Here is a 22,737-nt window from a genome sequence, read left to right as displayed (position 1 = left end):
ACACAGGAGTAGCAAGAGATATTCTGGAGTCAAAGCCACCAGAGCCTTGCCTACCTGAGATTCACTCATCAGGGCCTTGCATTCTGGTGGGCCCCTCTCCTGAAGTCTATTGCCACCTGCTGTTCCTCTGACGTGGCCACCGGCACATAGCAAAAGTATTTTTTTAGAATTCTGGAGGCTAGTTCAGGATCAAAGAGCTGCCAGGGTTCGTTTCTGGTAAGACACGCCTTTCTGCTTTCTGTTTCTATTCTAGTGAGATCTTTGTGCATGTAGGGAGGGAGATCGCTCATGTCCTTTCCTCCGTCACACAAGGACACAGGCTGCACTGGATTACAGTCCCACGTTGTGACCTCATTTAACTCTAATTATCCTCTACAATTTCCATCTCTCAATGCTCTCACACTGCAGTGAGGAATCTCCAGGAAGATGCAATCGGGCCGCGCCATTTCCATCTTGTCTTTGGTAGTCTAGTGCCCACATTGGCCCTTCTCACTCTGACTTCTACTCATCTCAGTGATTGCTGTGCTGCGCCAGGGCATCTTCATGCCCAGACTGGCAGAGGGTGCCGGGATTGAGACGCGGAGCCTCCTTTTCAGGTGGAAGAACAGCAACTTTTATTTGCCCTGAGCTAGAGCCTTTTATACCTTTAGACAGATGGCCCGAGACCTGCTGAGCAGCCAGAGGTCAAAATTAGAGCATCCTGTACTGGGAACACCTCTGCGGAAAATCACGGGCCAGGAAAAACCCAAACATCCTTGTCAATTACAGAGTACAAGGAAGTTCCGCTGTCGGTCAGGGGGAGCGAGGGCAGCCGGACCGCAACATGCTGAGTTCACTCTGATGTCTAGGAAGAAAGGAAGAGTCATCACAGCGCATCCTGAGGGCACTAGAGCTGTGTGCATGAATGTTTCTCACAACCGTGGCGAAAGGCCCTCTGGTGAAGCGTGACACCATTTTCAAGGAAGGCCTGTATCCTATAAATCTCGTTTTAGCATTTGAATCTCTCCAGTCCGTAGGTATTTTGCTCTGCAGCGTATTAAAGGAGAGCTGATATTTCAGTTCCATTTTGTTGATTTGCTCTAACTGTGGCTCATGCGTTAATTAACCCGAATCACTTGGAGCCATCCCCATCCCCTTGACCTGTAACCCTGGGTCAGGAATCTCAGCCTAAGAGGCAATGAGTTTGATGTGATACAATGTTTATAACCCTTCTCCCTTGATCCCACACCCTCAAAATTCCTTCTTCTTTAGGTTTGTCGGATTTCAATCAGTACACATGGGGAATTTAACGTGGCAGGGAGGCCTGTAATCCCAGTAGCCAGAAGGCTGAGGGGCGGAGAGGAGGATCGGCACAAGTTCTAGACCAGCCTGGGCTGCAGTGTGGCGCTGTCTCCAGTGAATAAACGAATGAATGAATGATGACTAAAATGACGTACTTCTGGTTTGTGACACATCTTCTCAAAAGTCACACTTTGATTTTACCCCCAAGGGTCAGGGACACATCCTGAAGAGTATCAGGAGAGTCTCAGAGGACAGCTCCCCCAGACAGGACAGCGTCCTGTCTCTCTGCAAGAGACACTAACATTCTCAGGATGGGTAGAACAGCTACTCCCAGCTATCACTGGAGTCAGAAGCCGGAACTAGAGAATCATTTCAGTAAACTTGGTTCAGGAAGGTCATAGTTCTCACCTTTCACCCTTACTTTATCACAGATAGAAAATTTCTAAATCTTACCAAAAATGTCAACCCAGGCAAGTATCCCTAATCTACTGAATTTCCCTGGTTTTTGTGTCCTACCCATGCTTTGTAGGGAAGAAGAAATATCTTTACTCACTAACTACTGTGACCCAGGCCTGTGAAAGGGAAGATAAACAGACAAGAGAAGTATGCTTAGTAGTAGTATAAAAGCAAGATTTAAAGCAGGTGGTTTTGGTGCACAATGTTAATCCTAGCACTTTGGAGGCAAAGGCAGAGGCAGACACATAGAGATAGAGCTCTGATTTTGAGGCCTGCCTGGTCTTCAGAGAGAGTTCCAGGGCAGTCAGGGCTATACAGAGAAACATTGTCTCAGAAACCAACCAAACAAACAAAACATCCCAAACAACAACGACAATAAGCACTCCACTAAGATTTATACGGACTGGGTTAAGGGCGCACGTTTGTAATGCCAGCACTGAAGTAAGTAGGCAAATCACCAACATTTAAGGACTGGCAGTCCCGAAGAAACAGGCAAATCTATCATGTCAGGCTTCATGAAGACAGGCTAATTATGAAGAATGACCACGAGAACTATATAGATGGATAAAAATGCATGATCTACAGAAGACAAACTGGGGTAGGGTGAGCACTTATTAAGGTCTATAGAGATTATTTTCTGTGTTCCTCCTCCTTTGCTTTGGACAATCAAACAACAGAAACTTGACACTATCGTGATTTTATAAAGGCAGCCTAAGAAGACACCTGTTTCCCAGAGAGCAAAAATCATGCCTTTAGATATTTGCATTCTGTTGTAGATGGTGGCGTTATTTCAAGGTTTCGTTTGCTTCTCAGGATTTTCCAGAATCCTGGCACAAGTGACTACGTCGAGTTGGTTGCCTGCAAAGGAAATAACGCTTATAGTTGCCCACGGTGCTAATGGCCTCTGACCCTCTTCCTGGGCTCAGAGTGCTAACTTCAGATTCCCTAAGAATCGTTTTCTTTCTCCAAGAATGAGCATCCGGATGCGTTGAACATACGGAAGTAAGCTGTGTAGACAGAGTTTATAGTCTGGAAATCCTTTTTTGCAGAATGTGTCCTTAGCTTTTCTCTCTCGCTCGAAGTTTGGGCAGAGTTTTATGCGCTATTTCTTATAATTTATAAATATAAAACAGAGAGAGAGAATCCTACCTCCTTAAAAATGATCATTTCTAAAACCTAGCATAGTAACTTTGTCTGTAATACATGGGTGTGGCACTAGAAGGTCTGCGCGTGTGTTGTTTCCGTAGTGTAGTGGTTATCACGTTCGCCTCACACGCGAAAGGTCCCCGGTTCGAAACCGGGCGGAAACACTGAGATTAACTTTTTAGAAGTAACTATTTGTTTGAAGAAAATAGATCCACCAAGGTGTCGCTGTGCTCAGTGCTTTCTGGCAGGCTACATCTGTGTGGAGGAGCGAGGCAGAAGGCCACACTTAGACATAAGAAGCAGAACCTACCTTTGGTTCTCTGGTTTTGCACCTCTCAGGTGCCAAGCCTGCGAGTAATGATGGGGCGGGATACCAGGCTTTATTTGGCTCATACTTCCAGCTCATAGCCCATCATTGGAGGAAGTCAGAACAGGAACTCAAGCAAGGCTGGAACACAGAGGCCACGGAGGGGAGCTGCTTACTGGTTTGCATCCCAAAGCTTGCTCTGCCTGCTTTCTTAGTAGAACCCAGGACCACCAGCCCAGGGACCGCACCACCCACACCCACCGTGGGCCGGGCCCTCCCCCATTGATCACTAATGGAGAAAATGCCTTACACCTGGATCTCATGGAGACATTTCCCAAACTGAGACCCCTTCTCTCTAATGACTCTAGCTTGGGTCAAGTTGACACACAGTCCCAGCCAGTACATAAGCCTGTATCATCCTGACTCATGATATCCAGTTCGTGTGATGAACGCAAGTCAGAACCTAAGTGTCCTTGACCTTGTCTGGAAACTCTGCAGAACAAAACCAGGCATCCGCTGTGCTGGGTAATTTTCTGTATCATCTTAACTAGGCTGTGGCGTCCAGATACTTAGTAAAAACTCATGCTAGGTGTTTCTGCTTGGTTGGGTTCTGGATGAGGCACATTTAAATCGGTGGACATTTAGTAAAGAATATGTGTGTAAGTATTCCATAATCAACATCAGGGGTGAACGTCAGGAGTGGGGGGTGGGGGTGTGGATCTGGGCAACTGCATTCTTCCAGCAGTTTTCTTTGGACTGGAGTGCAACCTTCAGTTGAGTCTGTAGCCTGCCAGCATCCTTCATCAGAATCTGCATTTGCCAAATCTTGTTCAAAATATTATTGAATGACAGTTTCGAAACTACGATGAGAAAGAAGGCCATGCACAGGGACCATTGAAAGAGGGTCTTGCTGTGTGGGAGACTGCGCTCAACTCTGCACATAGCACAGGGCAGTGGAATGTGGTGAGGAGCAGTGTGAGGTTAATGGGGTGGATAGTGTGGGCTTAGTGGACAAACACAGTAAAGGTATTTCTCACTAAACTGACTCTCATGCTTCTTGCTGGTGACAAACCAGGGAGAACCAACAGGGTTCTGCAGGGGAGAGAGGAAGGCAAAGAACTGGAGTAGTAGATACTGAGGTAAGAGTTTGAGGGAACTGACACTCTCTCTCAATGGACTTACTTTGTAGACATCTTTCCTGGAGGTGGATTTTACAAGGAAGTGCACAAAGGGCCTGGGAAATGGTTCCGGAGTTTGATTGCAGTGTGGCCAAAGAATCTTTGCCAATCTCCACAACCCTGTGAGCCAGTTCCTTAAAACAAATGTCTTTCTGTGTATGCACACATCTCATTGTTCTGCTTCTCTGGAAAACTCTCACCGAATCACTGTTATTTTGAAGTATTCCGCTGCTTAAAAACACAGTGTGTAGCCACGTCAGCAGCATGCTGGCTTTCATTTGTGATAACCAGGTTTGTAATTCCGTCAACTCTGGGGACAGGCAAGAAGTTCTTCAGTGGCCACATAACAAGTTCAAGGCCAGTCTAGGACACAGGAGACTTTCAAAACAAACTAAAACTTAAATCAGAACAAAGAAATTAAAAACTCAGAGCAAACAAAAACTCCCAAGTCCCCAACAACGAAAACCTCAAACTAACCAACCAAACAAAACCACAAAGTTTACAAGTTTCATTTGGAGAACTGGTGAGTAAACACGGTCGCTCCGGGTCTATAATTAATTCGACAAGAATACCTTTGTTCGTTGTTAATAAGGCAACAATTGCAATTTCTATATTTACCCAAGTTTGGAAAATGAGTACCAGCTGACAATAAAGTCGCAGAACCTATCTGAAAAGTGCCGGTCGATGCCATCACCAAAGTCACCGTGAACCTAAGGCAAGTCTCGGGGTTGTGCCCTTTCCCAAGCTCGTTCTACAGAAGGCAGGCAATGGCAAAACAGACGCCTTTGTCGGTGGTGACCTGTGTGCCCTGGGTTGTTGGCTCTCTTGCATTGTTACAGACATGCTTTGTTTGGGTAAAGAGTGGCGGGTGCCACCGGGCGTCTTCATGCGGTACTGCAGCTAGAGACCGATTTCCGCTCCCTGAGTGGCAGGTCCTGGGGACAGTGGCGGAGGTGCAGCGCCGGGCCTCCCCGAGACGGGCTGGGAAGCGCGCGACCCCTAGGCTCCAAGGCGCTAAAGTCTCAGAGGTTTTTCAGGTCAGAATTCGCAGTTTGAGAGATTCTGTTCCCTTTGGAGAAGCAGAGTTGTGTTTGCAGGCACCAACGGCGGCTGTTTGTTGTCTCCATTTGTCTTTTATTTTAAGTAACAACAATACAAAATTCCCATACTTTAAAAAAAAAATTTAAACAAAAATAGTAATCGCGTCTCTTAAGTATACCTAAGAAAGGGACTTGCCCAGGCGCCGGCCGGTTAGCTCAGTTGGTTAGAGCGTGGTGCTAATAACGCCAAGGTCGCGGGTTCGATCCCCGTACGGGCCAGCAGAGATCTTTTCTTAAATTTGCCGGCTAATTCAACCAAATCCAGAGACTCACCAAGTTAATCTAGTTTCTACTTACTTAGAATATCTCACGTTTTTTCTTTTGGCGAGGCATTGAGATAGTTACTGCCCTAAGTCCCTAATCAAGGCTAGCATCAAAACCAAAACGGTGTAGATGAAAAACAACACGACTGATTGTATTTATATTTCACACAAGAAAGGTCTCATGTAATTTCCTAAGAATGAAGACGTTAAACTCGGTGTGGATGTTGGCGCAGGATGTTAGCTTAGCTTTGGGGAAGTCAGGAGGACCAGGAACCGGAAAGAATTATGACACTAAGAAAGACTGAGTTTTTCTGTGGCATATAAAATGATAAAGACAACTCCAAATTCTTAAAGGTTCTTAAAAAACAGAATGATCAGGGTATAAATCTCAGCATAACTATTTTCCTTGTTCTCAAAAGTAAAAATGAATCCTGTTCCAAACCAAATGACATGCCTTATTTCTTTGGTACTGGTAATCAGAGGCCGTCATTTGACTGGAAAGGTCGCCTGGCACTGGCTAAGAGATTCCACCGGAATTTCTACAGCAGAATTCAGGTGTCACTCTACTGCAAGATAACAGAGTAGACAGCAGACCTTTCACTCGTTTTCTGTGTCATGAGACATTTATTTACCCTTTAGGAGCTTCGCTATAGTCAAAAGAGTTCAACTCAGGGATTCGCCAAGATGGAATATTTGAGTACAGAGTGTGACCATTTATAAATGTCACGAAGCACTTTCAACATATTTAGAGATGGCGACATTAGTGTGACAAAACACAACAGTGGAAGAAGGCCCCGCTGGGATTCGAACCCAGGATCTCCTGTTTACTAGACAGGTGCTTTGACCGGCTAAGCCACAGGGCCCCCCTTAAGCACCTATACAATTATAGTCTACATATATTTATGGCTTGTGTGAAACAGAGCTATTTCCCGTATTTACTTGACCCTGCACCAAAGAAACCACACACATGTCTCCATCTTTATACCAAGAGAATTTCCAGCATTTAAGAAATATTTTTGTAAATGTAAGACTTAAAAACAATTTCAAATTTAAATGCTTGACAATTTTATTTCGTGGTGACTTGCGCCCCCTAGAGGGAATATTGGACGTTTCTGTATATTTTAACGTTTCCTCATTTTCTTCTGTTCCCTAACGTTGTTCTCCATTGGGCTTCAGTCCTTACTTTTCCAGGTATTGGAGATAAAACAATGAACAAAACAGCATAAATTTATTTTACCATAAAAGCTGGCTTCAAACTCGGAGATCTGTCTGCCCGAGTACTAGGGTTAAAGCGTGGGCCGCTTTGACTGGCTCTCCTGCTTTAATCTGGCAGAGAAAGCAGGCCCAGATGAAGATTTTTGTAGGAAGTGCAGGCAGTGAGCTCCCACGTGCCCTCTCCTGAGATACCCCTACCCCGCCCCCACCTTTCAAAGATACCCTGGCTTTTTCTCACGATGCTGGGAACTTTCTGAGCTTCTCCCGCCTCTTGTTTAGTTCTTTGCCCCACGAGGTTAAAACAGACTAATTCCCTGTTCCCCAGGTTATAATAAACTAGATGGAAGACATGGAGAAATGAATAAAAACGTGGGTGAAACGCGACAACCCCTTCCGAATGCTGTCAGAGTCTCTAACTTTGGACGTGGTGATGGGGCATCTGAGCAAACAAGAGACCTCCTCACTGCACCTTCCCTGTCCCTTTGATGCACAAGCAAAGGTGGTGGCGAATTTAGAGGAAGGCAGCTTAGCATTAGAATGAGATTGATTTCCTTTCCTCCCTCCCTTCTGCCCCCCCCCTCTCCCTTCCACCCTCTCTTCTCGTCTCTGTCAATTTGAGACAGGGTCTTTAGAAAGTCCAGGTTTGCCTGGAACTTTGAGCCCTGACTGGCTTCAAATTTGCAACAGTCATCCTGTCTCCCAAGGGCTGGCATTATAAGCACTGGCCACACCTGATGCTCCCTGGAATGTTCTTTTGTGGAGAAGACTGAGGGCACCTGTATTCACAAGACCTGAGAGATAGGCGCCGCTGAGGAGTTTACAGTGCTGTGGATCTGCTTTCCTGCGGTTACCTCCCAACTCTTTCCTTTCAGACCGGCCCCATCCGCGTGTCCCTTCCCACAGTGGCCCAGACGGCATCCCATCCGTTTGTCCACACACCCTGCCACCCTGCCGTTCCCCTCCTCACATAAGCGCTTTTTAAACTTTTTTTCTTTTTTTCCCCCCTTCCTTTGAGACAGGGTTTCTCTCCGTTAACAGCGCTGGCTCTCCAGGAATTTGAGTTGTAGACCAGGCTGACCTCGAATTTATAGAATCTGCCTGCCTCTGCTTCCCAGAGCTGGGATTAAGGGTGTACACACTATGGCCCTAAATATAGGTGATTCTCCCTTTGCTGCCTGCCACCACCCCACTGAAGCTACTCTGTGCACACAGAAATCATTTCTAAAGGCCAATGGCTTCATAAAATCCTCCTGGGGACACTTACTTAAGATCTGTCTCAGGAGTAAAGCTAAAGATTTTTCCACCGTTTCTCAGTTCCCTATACGCACCTATGTGGGTATTTTACTTGTGATAGCTAGAAGCAGAATGGCCAGTTTACCCAGTTTCCCCACCCCTTTTGAGAGAGAACACATTTTTATTTTTTTTTTAATTTAAAAAACCCAGAAGAAAAAGAAAATATTGATAAGCACAGTGCAGTGTTGATGGTTCAGGACAGCGGTGGCTTTGAACACTGAGGTGATAGCTTACATTCGCACCAGGAAACTTTGCATTGCCCGTTACTGTCGACTCCTAAATCCAAACATCAGCTTTGGAACCTACAATGTTTAGAGTGATATATAATGTTTATAGTAAAAAAAAATGCATGGTGGTAAATCTCTACAATAAAATCTTCCCATTTATATGTATTTAAAGGATTTTGGTTGTCTCTGTGCTTGGTCATCTCTTTAAATGCTCCTGAGTTGCACTTCTTTTTTGTAGTGCTGGGGACTGGACTCAGGGTCCCACGCATACAAGACACGCTACCAGCTGAACCACACTCCCAGCCCTGTGGCTTGCATCTTACACATGAACATCTCTTAGACTGTTTGTCTCTGTTGTGAGGCTGACACATTCTTCATGATGACGTGCGGCGCGCGACTCTGCCAGCAGAGAAGACGCCACAACAGGATTCTTCTTGGAACGCGCTTTATTGGAGCACAGAAGACTGAAGTTTAGATAGAAGCAAAAAGACCCCGAGCCTGTCCGTGCGGGGAATATATACAGCGCCTGGTCTGCCTCTGACGTGTCATTGCTCAATTTGATGTATCATTGTTCGATTGGCTCAGACCACACTGAGGCGATCGTGTGGGCAAGACGTGTGAGCAAGTGATAGGTGGGAATCAAATTACTCTTGGGCCAGCAGAAGTTGTTTACCAACTAGGGACAATAGAAAAAAACGGCTACGGGCTTAGTGCCAGACCCTGAGAACATGGTGGCGCCGTGGCGCGCTACAATGACGCCCAGCGGGTGTGTTTCATACTCTAATCTAGCAGACTGTAGATCTCAGATCTGGTCATATTGGCTGCTGTCTTCTTAACATCAGGTCCTTGATCAAATTTACTTTTTCTTTCTCACAATTGAACCATTGAGGTTATTGTAACAGGGTAAAGGTTTCCCCATCTTATCTGAGCCGAAGGTATCTTGGTTGCTATCCCCAGCCTGGAGAAGTCCCACGGGAAAGTACTGTTCTAGAAACTCAGGGTCTTGCCGGGTGGTGGTCGTGCACATCTTTAATCCCAGCACTCGGGAAGCTGAGGCAGGTGGATCTCTGTGAGTCTGAGGCCAGCCTGGTTTACAGGAGCTAGTTCCAGGACAGCCAGGGCTGTTTACACAGAGAAACCCTGTCTTGAGAAAAAGAAAGTCTAGATTTTAATTTCTAGGGTGAGTCATCTAGATAAGTACCTTAGGTTCTTTTTTATATCAAAGAGAAGGAAAACAACACCAGCTGGCTTTCTGTTGTCTTCAATACTAGGGAATGTACCGGTATTGATTCCGGCTAGGGAAATCTTTAGAATAGAAAATGATAACATACCAACAGAACCCACACAGGGGCGAGTGATACAAATAGTCACAGTCTGAGCCTCTGAAGCCTGTAAGATAGCAGCGCCCCTCTTCCCCAGCTGAGACTGCAATGTCAGATCCCTTGCGGAGGGTCAGCCATATCTTCTGTCCTATCCAGCACCTTTTCAAAGCGGAGAAGCTAGCCTGTTGCAGCCCCACAGAAGGGTCCTGATAAACTCAAAGATCAAAAAAGGCAGAGTCCTCTTTCCTCAAGCCCAGAAAGGTGCAGAATTTCCTTCCTTTGTTTCATGGGTTGCTGCGGGACCCCCTTTTCCGGCTTCTCTCGCTGCAAGGGGCTGTGGTTATTGAACACACCCAACATCCTGAATTCTTTCTCAGCAGGGACTCCCAGGTCACACTAACTACTTGAGCTTTGTGGGCTCTGAGGTCAAGTTTACTGAACTGGGAATCTGCGTTATTTAAACACACTAATAACTAAGCTCTACTTTTTGAGCAGAGCATGTGTAATTTTACGCTGATCGCTCATCTGGCTTTTTAAGCTGTTAATTGTGTCAGAATGAGGACTGTATCCTCCTCACTACCAGATAGGCTCTGAGCAAGAATCCCTGAGTTTCTACTACTCTGAGCAGTAGGATTTGCACTATTGTGGGAATTAAAAAAAAAAAAACTAATCTAAATTTTATCATCCACTTCACATACATACATACATACACACACACACACATATACACATGCACACCATGAACTTTTTTTGGGGGGTCCATATCCATATAAAACCAGGTAGTTAGTGAGAAGAGCACACAGAAAGTAGGTGAAGGACTGAACATGAATACTTTGTTGTGTAGAACTTTAAGCTGAGCCCTCTCAGCCCCAGTACCTTAGTGCTTTCCCCGCTCCATGGGAACCTAACAAACTACACATGCACATACTGAAACGTTGGGAACTTTCCATCATCTACCTGAGTCCTTGTGAATGTTCTCCAAATAGAACTCAGGTATTAAATGGGGGCAAGATAGCCCTCAGGTGTTGACTCAGTTCCTGGTGTTTTGACTCAGTCCCTGGGAAGGGGGCAAAGTGACCCTCAGATGTTCCCTCTTACCTCATCTGATCAGGCAACCGCTCTCCGGCCAATTATTGGTAATAGCCCCTTTAAGTAAGTCAATCATAGTAGTTAAACAACAAACTCCCCACCCTATATAGGTTCAGGACACAGAGCTTTACCTAATGTATTAATTTGTGACTTAGGCTACCCGCTTCTCTGTGCTCAGTAATGCAACAGATCACCTGTAGCTCTCCATCTCTCAGAATTCTGAGAGAAAAGTTTGTGCCTGCTAGCTCCTGCATCTCACACTGAAAATGGACCATAATTTCTTACACTTGTGAATATTGCTGCTAGGAAGCAGCTTCGATATTTGAGCTAACAAAGCTTTATGGTTTTTCAGAAGTAGTTCATCTGGTACACGTTATGTGATAAATTACTTTTTGACTTCTTTTTGATAAAACAATACCTCTATAATACTAGTTGCTATACACCTTATTCTGTTCTGCATTTTCTTCCGGGAGTATCTACCACCTGATATCCCGTACCTTCGTTTCCCCAGCTGGAGGCAATTTCCACGAGTATTTCTTAGGCTGTATTAACCAGAGGTATCCTCAAAAACGTACCGTTAACGCCGGGCCAAGAGTTTGCCAGAATATTTAGCAGACCGTAATTATGTTCTGTAGTAGAGGATGAGTTAAGAATGCTACCCTTTATTGAAGGTTATTTAGGCAGGTTTCTCAAAATCCAAACGGACTCAGAATATAAAAACGTTGTGACACTTATCTGTAATTGGCCCCTAAACGACCCTGATAACTGTACTTTTGTTGGGTAGACAAAAATACTTCATTTATTTTAAAAATGAGTTTTTAGGTTTCCATGCGGCAGCTGCTTTTCGGACTATATGAGTGGCTCTGAAAAGAGCCTTTGGTGGAATTATCAAAATCTGCTCACTTGGCCTTGTGGCTGCTCTCGGTCTTCTTGGGCAGCAGCACCGCCTGGATGTTGGGCAGGACGCCGCCCTGCGCGATCGTCACGCGGCCCAGCAGCTTGTTGAGCTCCTCGTCGTTGCGGATGGCCAGCTGCAGGTGGCGCGGGATGATGCGCGTCTTCTTGTTGTCGCGGGCCGCGTTGCCAGCCAGCTCCAGGATCTCGGCCGTCAGGTACTCCAGCACGGCCGCCAGGTACACCGGGGCGCCGGCGCCCACCCGCTCCGAATAGTTGCCCTTGCGGAGGAGGCGGTGCACGCGGCCCACGGGGAACTGCAGGCCGGCCCGGGAGGAGCGGGTCTTGGCCTTGGCGCGAGCCTTGCCGCCCTGTTTGCCGCGTCCAGACATCTCGCAAATATAGTAGCCTTTAGCAGCTGTGTAGATGAAAGTGGCAAGAGCTTGAGCTTTATAGTTTTCTCTGGGAACGAAAAAGAACCCTTCCAATTGGCTGTCTTCTTTTTTTTTTTTATTTAGACCAATGGGAAACGTTTCTGCCATCGCGTATTTCTATTGGGCACTACTCAAGATGACATCATTGAAATTTCACCCACTCAGAAGTCTGTTTTTCTAAACCTTATTTAAATAATCACTTCTTAAAATGGACAGGCCAGCAGGCTCAGTATTAGTATTCCTGTAGTGCGTCAATATGCCTGATCCTGCGAAATCCGTACCCGCCCCGAAGAAGGGCTCCAAGAAGGCCGTGGCCAAGGCCCAGAAGAAGGACGGCAAGAAGCGCAAGCGCAGCCGCAAGGAGAGCTACTCGGTGTACGTGTACAAGGTGCTGAAGCAGGTCCACCCCGACACCGGCATCTCTTCCAAGGCCATGGGCATCATGAACTCGTTCGTCAACGACATCTTCGAGCGCATCGCGGGCGAGGCTTCGCGCCTGGCGCATTACAACAAGCGCTCGACCATCACGTCCCGGGAGATCCAGACGGCCGTGCGCCTGCTGCTGCCCGGGGAGCTGGCCAAGCACGCCGTGTCCGAGGGCACCAAGGCCGTCACCAAGTACACCAGCGCCAAGTAAACTTTCCAAGTGACTATTAACACCACCAAAGGCTCTTTTCAGAGCCACTAAGTTGTCTGTATTAGAGCTGCCAATACGAATGAGTTCTAGGGCAAGGTTCTGGAACCCTTTACGCAGACTGCGATTCTGGTGCCAGATGTAGTGCATAAATATACGAGGGTAACGCAAAGAACTGTCTGTGCCAGTGGCTCAACTTTGTGTCCTGAGAAGCCACAGACTGCAGGTTAAAAATGACGTGAACTTTGGACGTAAGGAAGAGGCTGCATTGTTTCCTGGCCTAATTTGTTAGAAGTAGAGACTATGGCTGAAAATGTCAAGTTCAGCTGGTGCAGAAAAACCTGGGCTTAATTCCCATCAGTATATAAACCTGGCCTAGTGTATGGGAAACATCTATGTTAGTATCTTAAGTGGAAGTAGGATTAGAATTTTAAGGTCATGTGATGTGTTAACAAATTCTGGCCAGGTTGGTCTACTTGAGGTCTCGCGTAAGAGAGGCTAGTTTCAAAAGGGTTTTGGGGCAGTGGTGGCGCACGCCTTTAATCCCAGCTCTGGGGAAGCAGAGGCAGGCGGATCTCTTGATTGCAAAGCCAGCCTGGTATAGCTAGAGTGAATTTCAGGACAGTCAGGGCTACACAGCGAAACCCTGCCCCAGAAAACTACCCAAACCGATTTCATTACGGAAACACGCATACATTTTTGCCACTCGCTTTTCTAAGCTTTGCAGGCACAGCTACTCAACACACAATGAATTGCGTTCGGGTGGAAATACTTAGGAGGTGGCAGGGTCAGACTGGACTATGTTTTCAAGTCATTCAAGTCTGTGCTAGAGATTTGCCTGTTAATACTTTTTAAATATATCAAATGATTTTTAACATTTATTGAGTGTTTAACATGTCAGACACCCATCTATATATACATGCTTATAGTATATGAACCCATTTAATCTTTACACAAATCTGTGAGGTAGATTTTAATAGGTATCTTTTATAAATCAGAAGCAGTCTAGAAGGATAGAAAGGAAATGATTTACAACTAAAAGAGCAAGGGCAGAGGCAATTGGAGAAGGGATCTATCCCACAAGTAAAGGGTACTGGTATAATGTGAACTTTTTGGCGTATCCCAACCAGTATAAAGTTCTCTGATCTGCCCCCTTCACTTTTAACGACAGCCAAGTCTTTCTGACCCCTTAGGCAGATCTCAAGTAGCTGATGGGACAAAACACCAGCACACTACAGCTGCCTATTTCAGGCTCATGGAAAATGAGAAACACTTTTAGGTTTCTCCAATAAGTATTCTAGCTTTCCACTATTCCGCTATACAGGGTTTTGTTTTGTCTTAAAAAAAAAAAAGAAAGAAAGAAAAGACAGGTTCTTGCTATGTAGTGCTGGTTGATCTGGAATTCATTGTAGTTTCCTGCTTCAGCCATTTGAGGTTTTGCGTTATAAACATTTGCCATCTCATCTAGCATCTGATATTTTTTTTTTCTTTTTTTAGAATGATGTTGAGCCGGGCAGTGGTGGTGCATGCCTTTAATCCCAGAATTTGGGAGGCAGAGGCAGGAGAATCTCTGTGACTTCCAGGCCAGCCTGGTCTACAAGAGCCAGGACAGGTTCCAAAGCTACAAAGAAACCCTGTCTCAAAAAACCAAAAAAAAAAAAACAAAAAAAAAACAAAAAAAAAAAAGAAAGAAAAAGAATGATGTTGAATTCCTTCAGGTTTATTTGATTAGTCTTGGATCAAGTTTTTAGCTTCTGAGTTCTAAATGGGATGCCGCTGTTGTTCACTTTAAGTTGGTAAGCTACTTTTTCCAAGTATACCTAATCTTGATTCTAGAAAATGTATTTTCTGAGAATACGCAATGTTTTAATTAAAAATCTTGGTGGAAATGAGACCTTAATTTCCATTGTCACTACTTTTCTCTCGTTTCCCTTAGCTCTCATTCTGTTTCTCTGGAGAGTAAAGTGTCAACAGTTGGAATGAATCGGTCTAGATCAATGTTTGTAAGCGGTGTAAAAATCAGGCTAGCTTAATATGAAACAGCAAATTTTAATGAAGGGATAGCTTACAACACCAGCGATGAGCAGGAGATACAGAAAAGAGACCGGCAGGGCTCACGCCCGACAGATTTATACGTAAACATTAGCTCAAGGCGAACACGCCCCCCAATGGGCTGGGCTATCCCTACAAATGTTCTTTCATAAATAGCAAAACTGATGCACAGACCTTAAATAATTTTGCACAGAACTATGAAAAGCTGGAGAAAATTCCAGGACACCCTTCTACTGCTGTCTGGTGGGCCAGCCTTCAGCAGCACAGGGCTTTGACAGGAAGCCATGGGTTGGCAAAGCTAAGGGGGGTTAGGGAAAAAGGCACTCACAAACTCTCTTGATGGTTTCCGTCTTTCTTCTTTTTTCCTCTCTTTATTCTCTGTCCTCTATCTCATGTTGTTTTACAGCTTTTATACCCCAACAGAATCTTCCAGGCAGTACAAGAGTCGAAAGAGTTGCATTCCATTTGTCAAGTGGATGATTACAGGTAAAACATGTTTCTCATCTCCCTCACATGATTAAACATTTTATGTATTACAGGTGAAAAACAAATTATCCCAAGAACCCACATACATTCAAACCCAAGCAACTTGTTATAGATTCGTCGTGTGGGCGAGCAAGGTGTTCTCGTCAGGTCTTTTGCTGGCAGGCTGCATTTTGCAGTTACAGAAAAAGGGCCAACTACTTTATTACTTATCTTGGAAGTTAATCTTGTAAGGAATTTTAAAGGAATCACAAACCTAAACTTTTATTTACAAAAAAGAATCAGTCAGCTCTACTTAAATCTTTATGGTATATATCTGTTCATTAGTAGGAAATTGAGGGCAGAAATGGGTATAAGGAATTAATCATCACCTTTGGTCATCAACCAAACCTAGCAAGGAGAGTTCATACTTAGGCTGCTTTGTTCTTGTTCTCTGTCCTTAAAAGAGTTCCACATTCAACTATGTCCCTTTCTAAAACGTTAGATCAACTATGTCCCTTTCTAAAACGTTAGATTGTCTTCTTGGATTTTTCACCTCAAAGTTATTTAACAAAAACATCTTAGTCTAACTTTGTTATTTTCAAAGCTTTGTTTCAGCTGTGATGCACTCTGTGAACACATCTCCCAACAATAAGGTTAAAAGAATTTAAACCAGCTGGGCTACTGGGACACAATTGTTAGTCATTAACTTGAGCTACAATCCATGCAGCTCCTTAGATGAGACTCACTGTGAAACATGTCCTTGTATTCATTTCTATTCATCAAAACTCTGTATAAGTGCCGGGCGATGGTGGCGCACGCCTTTAATCCCAGCACTTGGGAGGCAGAGGCAGGCGGATCTCTGTGAGTTCGAGACCAGCCTGGTCTACAGAGCTAGTTCCAGGATAGGCTCCAAAGCCACAAAGAAACTCTGCCTCGAAAAAAACCAAAAAAAGGAAAAACAACAACAACAACAACAACAACAACAACAACAAACTCTGTATAAGCTAGCATTATTATCAAATTAGACAGTACTGCTTAGGGATGGGTCATCTTTACAATCCCCAGGTAAAAATGCCCAGTAGGATGGGATGTTTCCAAGAGATAAAGGCACAACAGAAGCAAAAGACATTCCAGGTGCTGCAGTCCCATGGCCTTGACTAAAAGAGATTGGCCCATCAGAGGATTCCCTTCTGGGGGGCTGACAGCTGGAACTCCAATTGCAACTCGCTGCTCCTCTCTCTGGCATGGCCAACGGCACCCTTCTCCCTTATGATTACATGATGTGTGTGTGTGTGTGTGTGTATTTATATAACGTATATATAAAACATATAAAATATATACCTCTCATATTTCCTGCCTCTTTAGTCATTATTAGTTCCACTTAACTTTGGACAAAACAAGATTTTAATTGTATTTTTATACTGGTCTCCAGTCTTCTCTTTCTTTCTCCATCCCATTCTTCTTGAGAGGAAGCTTTCTGTCTCTCTTTCCTTTCCCTAACCCCACCTCCCGTTCCTCTTTTTCTCTCCCCCCCCCTCCCCGTACTCCTCCCCCTACGACAGCCCTCCCAATACTCACTAAATCCACTAAATAAACTCCCCATACCCAAGTTCTCTCTGCATGGTGTATCTGTCTGTCCCTTACCCACCGCGGTCCCCTACCCATCATGGGACCCCCCCCCCCCACCAAGGTCCCTCTTGCGCTGTAAATCATAACTCCCTTCCCCTCAACACACACACACACTTTCAAGATGAAGTTTCTGGTGAGATTTCCTAGAAAACTGCAAATTTAACACCCTGCGATGGATGGGAGAAAGGCGAAAGTTGCTAAATTGAAATTTTCATCTGATTAAGGGTGTCGCTCTTTGCCAGTCCCCGTCCCTGTAATGTTCCATTTCCCTGTCCTGCCTCGACCCGAGATTAATCGTCTTTGGAAAATGTAATGGGGAAAAATGAAATTTGTTCATTCTCCTAAGATTTTCTATGAATATATTCCTCTATTTGCATCTGAAAGCATAAACCCAGTTTTTTTTTTACTCTAAGTTTACTGCTCAAGAGAGCGACAGCATAAATATAGTTTTCACTTCGCTATCAAGCACATTTTTAATAAGGTAAGAAGTGACATTAATTTTAATATGTTCCATATGATCCACTATGTAAAAATGGTTTCAGTATGTAAGACATTTAAGTAGACCGTGTGTGTGTTTAAGTGCTTGAGATCTAGATTCTGTATTATACATCAAATGTCTTCACCTGTATTTCAATTACAGATGTTTTTTGTTTGAAACAAGGTCTCACCATGTATACTGTGCTGGCCTTTGGAGTTATGTAGACCAGTTTGCCTCTGCTGGAATTAAAGGTGCAAACCCAGTTTGAGTTGAAATCTCATCCAAAAGGATTCAGATTATATTATATACCTAAATTGTTCTATGCGTAATTAATGTCAATCTCATAATTGAATGAATCCATTGAGGGAAACCTAAATAAAATAAAACAAGCGTTCACTTCCCCTGTCATGTGCCAGGTTGTTGGTACAGCCACATATGCCAGGCATGGTGACACACACCTTTAATCTCTGCTTGGGTGGGAGATAGATGCAGGTGGATCTTTGTGAGTTTGAGACCAGCCTGGTCTACACAGTGAGACCCTCTCTCAAAGAAAGCAAAATCAAACAACAAAAACTCATATGCCTATTATTATTTGACATTCAAATAGCAGGAATAACCTTACAATGCTGGGGCAGGATTAATGATCCTTCTGAAATCACCAGCTCCTTTCCTAAGGGATGCGTGTGGTCAGTGAAATGGGCTTGAACATGAAAAAAGAGCTAGAGGACATTAAAGTGTTTGTTCTTTAAGAATTAAATATAAAGAATAAAAATGTCTCAGGTACGCTACTCACAACTCTCAAAGATTTAACAAAACCAAACCGATTTCAATTGGCTCGGTAGCTGCCAATGGTCCTACGTTCGCCATTCTAGGACTACTGCCACTACCAGCTCTCGGTGGGTTGTTATTGGGAGGTTAATATTGACATATACATATGGCGGTATCCAGGCCCCTATAATCTCATCTCCTTTTTTTCTTTTGAGACAGGGTTTCTCTGTATAGCCTCGGCTGTCCTAGAACTCGCTCTGTAGACCGGACTGGTTGGCTTCGAATCCAAAAGCTTCCCCTGCCTCTTCTTGCTGAGATTATAAGCAAGCGCCACCACAGCCTGTTGATATTGGTGATATTTTCTTTTGTAATCTCAATTACTCTGGAAGCAAAAATCAAGATTACAAATTTTAGGACGGCCTGGAAGAAGGGACTGCTTAAGATGAAATACTTCTGATCTAAATCTGTACAAAACACCACAGACTGAAGGTCCAGCCCGACAAATCCACGACCAAACGAAAATGATCGAAACCCAGCATAGTTATGACCTGGTAATGAAATGGCTGTTCCTTTATCGTTTCAGCGTAATAAACCATAGGAAAATCTTAACACACTTCAGTTATCTTCCTCTTACATTGTAATCCTTGAGGATTTAAACTACAGCTAAACATAGTTTTTAAGGGAATGAAAGCAAGTGAAGTTTTAGACTTGAGGCCTATAGCTTGCTGCACGCATTTAAATCTTTAGTTTACGAAAACCCGCGGACCCCCCCCAAACTGAGTCGGGTTCTGGAAAGGCAGAGTTGGGCCTCGATCCCAAAACCCAGCTCAAAGGCTCCAGTTCCTAAAGCCTCCTATAAATAAATCTAACGAGTCAAGCTCCTTTGTTGATTGCGTGGTGGCCCTAAAAAGGGCCTTTGTGTAATAATAGTGTTGAACCCTCTGGCAACTCAACCGCCGAAGCCGTAGAGGGTGCGGCCCTGGCGCTTGAGCGCGTAGACCACGTCCATGGCCGTGACGGTCTTGCGCTTGGCGTGCTCCGTGTAGGTGACGGCGTCGCGGATCACGTTCTCCAGGAACACCTTCAGCACCCCGCGGGTCTCCTCGTAGATGAGGCCGGAGATGCGCTTGACTCCTCCGCGCCGGGCCAGGCGGCGGATGGCGGGCTTGGTGATGCCCTGGATGTTGTCGCGCAGGACCTTGCGGTGGCGCTTGGCGCCGCCTTTGCCTAGGCCTTTCCCGCCCTTGCCGCGACCAGACATTGCTAAGCCAGAGAAAGAAAACCCGACTGACGACGTGCACAGGCCAGCAGGGCTCTCTTATAGGGAATGTGCGGACCGGAGTGAAAACAGGAAGCTCCAGGCGGAAGTGCCTGCGGCTGGAGGAGGGGCCCTCAGCAGCATAGGAGTCCCGCGGCCTTTTCAATTCTATTTTACTTCATTTAAAAACAAAGTCTGTATTTCACCCTCTAATGTGATTCCTGCCCAATCCTTAAACAAGAAAAATTTAGCGGTATAGGATATACATGGAAAGGAAGCAAATTCTGTTATTTACATTTACGTTTTTCCTTTTAGCCTTTTGTATGGGACGATGCTATTTAACTTGGAATACCTTTTAATGAATCAAAGTGCGAAAAAAAATCACTAATTGAGCCACGCAGCTAAAATTCTTTAAATGTTTTAGTAAGGGAATTATTTAAACTGCTGTCATTACTATTTTTCACTCTTATTTTGAGAGTTTCCTTAATGTATTTCACGTGTTAATTGCTGTGTAGAACAGGCTGGTCTCGAACTCTGAAATCTGCCTGGCTCTCTTCGCGAATGATAGTATTAAAGCACAACACATGGTTTTATACATTCTAAGTCAGACAGATTTTAAAATAATTTAAGTATGGAGAAGTAAAGCGAAATTATATTTTTGTGATAACAGATTCAGATAAATGCTGAAGAAATTTCAATTAGAAGTTTCAGGGAAATCAAATTTTCGATTTTATAATATATTTAACCTGTCCGCGGCCCCTCCCGCCCCCGGCCTCGTCCTCCGAGACCGTTTCTCTATTTCTGATTATCCTAGAACTCAGTAGACCAGCTTGTCCTCCGCGTGTCTCTGCCTCCCATGAGCTGAGATTAAAAGGGCATGTGCCACCACTGCCTTAAGTTTACATAAATCTCCTTGTCAAGGCATAAATCTCACAATGGAGGTGGAGGTAGGTGGTTTCACAGACTATTACTTGCCGAGGATATAGCCACGCAGACCTCTCCGTGACATATAAGGAAACCAAAAGCCTGACCCTAGCGTGAACTAGTGAGTCTTTAGGCATAGACCGCCAAATCCGAAACACCGAGTGCCCTACCTTCGGAAACTGTACCCTTATAGACTTTAGATAGGAGTAAGCTTTGTGCACTGCCCTGGGAACCAGACTGGCAGGTTTCACCTCTAATCCTGTTATTATGCCCGCAACATTGGTACTTGAAAGCCACGAGACGAGTCCGGACACAAATAGGGGACCGAAAGTGTTCCAACTAATTTACTGAACCTAGTTTGCTGAGAGTATAACGGTGGTGTTTGTTTCCGCATATCTGTGTTCCACTTGATGACAAAGGTAGATGTCAAGCCTCTTTTTAGAAAATGTGGTGGCTCTGAAAAGAGCCTTAGATTTGCGTTAGAACTAAACAAAGGAAGTTATTTCCCCTTGGCCTTGTGGCTGCTCTCGGTCTTCTTGGGCAGCAGCACCGCCTGGATGTTGGGCAGGACGCCGCCCTGCGCGATCGTCACGCGGCCCAGCAGCTTGTTGAGCTCCTCGTCGTTGCGGATGGCCAGCTGCAGGTGGCGCGGGATGATGCGCGTCTTCTTGTTGTCGCGGGCCGCGTTGCCAGCCAGCTCCAGGATCTCGGCCGTCAGGTACTCCAGCACGGCCGCCAGGTACACCGGGGCGCCGGCGCCCACCCGCTCGGCGTAGTTGCCCTTGCGGAGGAGGCGGTGAACGCGGCCCACGGGGAACTGCAGGCCGGCCCGGGAGGAGCGGGTCTTGGCCTTGGCGCGAGCCTTGCCGCCCTGTTTGCCGCGTCCAGACATCTCGCAAATATAGTAGCCTTTAGCAGCTGTGTAGATGAAAGTGGCAAGAGCTTGAGCTTTATAGTTTTCTCTGGGAACGAAAAAGAACCCTTCCAATTGGCTGTCTTCTTTTTTTTTTTTATTTAGACCAATGGGAAACGTTTCTGCCATCGCGTATTTCTATTGGGCACTACTCAAGATGACATCATTGAAATTTCACCCACTCAGAAGTCTGTTTTTCTAAACCTTATTTAAATAATCACTTCTTAAAATGGACAGGCCAGCAGGCTCAGTATTAGTATTCCTGTAGTGCGTCAATATGCCTGATCCTGCGAAATCCGCGCCCGCCCCGAAGAAGGGCTCCAAGAAGGCCGTGACTAAGGCCCAGAAGAAGGACGGCAAGAAGCGCAAGCGCAGCCGCAAGGAGAGCTACTCTGTGTACGTGTACAAGGTGCTGAAGCAGGTCCACCCCGACACCGGCATCTCTTCCAAGGCCATGGGCATCATGAACTCGTTCGTCAACGACATCTTCGAGCGCATCGCGGGCGAGGCTTCGCGCCTGGCGCATTACAACAAGCGCTCGACCATCACGTCCCGGGAGATCCAGACGGCCGTGCGCCTGCTGCTGCCCGGGGAGCTGGCCAAGCACGCCGTGTCCGAGGGCACCAAGGCCGTCACCAAGTACACCAGCTCCAAGTGAGGGCGCCTATCTTGTTATGTCAAAGGCTCTTTTCAGAGCCACCTATCTATTCGAGCAAGAGAGCTGTACTTCTTTTACGGGTAGTTTTAATAATTACTCCATCCCCCCTCCCCCAGGTCGAAGATCGCTGCAAACAGACGCCTTGGGGTAAAACTGGGGCAGAGTGATTCAGTTTTCCTGCTTTCTTTGTCTACACCTTGTTTGGTGCTAGATATGTCCCTTTGTATTGTCAAACAGAAGTCTTTTATTCCCAGGAGATTTTGCTTGTATTAACCATAAGCAAGATCCACGGTAAACTTTACAAAAATGCGCTTCGTGTCACGTTAAACTACTCAGTATCCAGCTGTAGAGCTCCAGTTGTCTGATATCTGATTCATTCAGGATCTGAAAGGTTTTGGCAGTTCTTCATCTCCCCTTCCCGTGCGTACACATTTGTAAACTCAGTTCAGCTCCACTCCACATCTACTTGTATTTTGCATTCACCTCCGTGGTCAGATATCAAGGTGTCGGCCCCCAGTGCTACCAAAGATGCAACTTCCCTAGTGGTCCCATGACCTCTGCGGGGACACCAGCCTTGCCACAAGGTGCCAAGCCTCGGCTTCTCTGACCTTTCCAATCCATTCCAACCGAGGCTGCATCTTCAATGGCCTCTCCTTGGCCACTCAGTGCTAACCGACCCTTGGCAGTTCTTTTTTTTTTTTTTTTTTTTTTTGAAAAAAAAAAAAATTCCTGCCTCAGGAGATATGCCCTATA

At 45.4% G+C, this 22,737-nt stretch overlaps 5 protein-coding genes and 3 non-coding genes across 8 annotated transcripts; 4 read left to right on the top strand and 4 right to left on the bottom strand.

Moving 5' to 3' along the window:
• Positions 1-2,974: 2,974 nt before the first annotated feature.
• Positions 2,975-3,047, top strand: Trnav-cac (transfer RNA valine (anticodon CAC)). Its single transcript has one exon. It is a non-coding gene; the product is annotated as a tRNA-Val (tRNA).
• Positions 3,048-5,613: 2,566 nt separating this feature from the next.
• Positions 5,614-5,687, top strand: Trnai-aau (transfer RNA isoleucine (anticodon AAU)). Its single transcript has one exon. It is a non-coding gene; the product is annotated as a tRNA-Ile (tRNA).
• An 833-nt stretch (positions 5,688-6,520) lies between these two features.
• Positions 6,521-6,594, bottom strand: Trnat-agu (transfer RNA threonine (anticodon AGU)). Its single transcript has one exon. It is a non-coding gene; the product is annotated as a tRNA-Thr (tRNA).
• Positions 6,595-11,666: 5,072 nt separating this feature from the next.
• LOC126501804 (histone H2A type 1-H-like) lies at positions 11,667-12,163 on the bottom strand. The gene has a single exon (XM_050142659.1). The coding sequence runs from the start codon at positions 12,161-12,163 to the stop codon at positions 11,777-11,779; it is 387 nt and encodes a 128-aa protein (XP_049998616.1). The 3' UTR covers positions 11,667-11,776.
• A 298-nt stretch (positions 12,164-12,461) lies between these two features.
• LOC126501815 (histone H2B type 1-H-like) lies at positions 12,462-12,873 on the top strand. The gene has a single exon (XM_050142672.1). The coding sequence runs from the start codon at positions 12,462-12,464 to the stop codon at positions 12,840-12,842; it is 381 nt and encodes a 126-aa protein (XP_049998629.1). The 3' UTR covers positions 12,843-12,873.
• Positions 12,874-19,128: 6,255 nt separating this feature from the next.
• On the bottom strand, positions 19,129-19,508 carry H4c9 (H4 clustered histone 9). Its single transcript, XM_050142690.1, has one exon. It carries the CDS (start codon positions 19,490-19,492, stop codon positions 19,181-19,183), a length of 312 nt encoding a protein of 103 aa, XP_049998647.1. The 5' UTR covers positions 19,493-19,508; the 3' UTR covers positions 19,129-19,180.
• A 788-nt stretch (positions 19,509-20,296) lies between these two features.
• LOC126501802 (histone H2A type 1-E-like) lies at positions 20,297-21,319 on the bottom strand. Its single transcript, XM_050142657.1, has one exon. The coding sequence runs from the start codon at positions 21,303-21,305 to the stop codon at positions 20,913-20,915; it is 393 nt and encodes a 130-aa protein (XP_049998614.1). The 5' UTR covers positions 21,306-21,319; the 3' UTR covers positions 20,297-20,912.
• A 283-nt stretch (positions 21,320-21,602) lies between these two features.
• LOC126501816 (histone H2B type 1-H) lies at positions 21,603-22,031 on the top strand. Its single transcript, XM_050142673.1, has one exon. The coding sequence runs from the start codon at positions 21,604-21,606 to the stop codon at positions 21,982-21,984; it is 381 nt and encodes a 126-aa protein (XP_049998630.1). The 5' UTR covers position 21,603; the 3' UTR covers positions 21,985-22,031.
• The last annotated feature ends 706 nt before the right edge of the window (positions 22,032-22,737 follow it).

The sequence above is a fragment of the Alexandromys fortis genome, unplaced genomic scaffold (assembly GCF_014885135.2).
Source record: "Alexandromys fortis isolate MF-2015 unplaced genomic scaffold, M_Fortis_MF-2015_v1.1 scaffold_5, whole genome shotgun sequence".
Lineage (NCBI taxonomy): Eukaryota > Metazoa > Chordata > Mammalia > Rodentia > Cricetidae > Alexandromys > Alexandromys fortis.
The sequence above is the reverse complement of the archived record's forward strand: the minus strand, read 5'-3'. Positions and strand labels throughout refer to the sequence as shown.

Excerpts from the sequence above, each read along its gene's own strand:
- LOC126501804 (XM_050142659.1), bottom strand. The coding sequence starts at position 12,163 with ATGTCTGGACGCGGCAAACAGGGCGGCAAGGCTCGCGCCAAGGCCAAG.
- LOC126501815 (XM_050142672.1), top strand. The coding sequence starts at position 12,462 with ATGCCTGATCCTGCGAAATCCGTACCCGCCCCGAAGAAGGGCTCCAAG.
- H4c9 (XM_050142690.1), bottom strand. The coding sequence starts at position 19,492 with ATGTCTGGTCGCGGCAAGGGCGGGAAAGGCCTAGGCAAAGGCGGCGCC.
- LOC126501802 (XM_050142657.1), bottom strand. The coding sequence starts at position 21,305 with ATGTCTGGACGCGGCAAACAGGGCGGCAAGGCTCGCGCCAAGGCCAAG.
- LOC126501816 (XM_050142673.1), top strand. The coding sequence starts at position 21,604 with ATGCCTGATCCTGCGAAATCCGCGCCCGCCCCGAAGAAGGGCTCCAAG.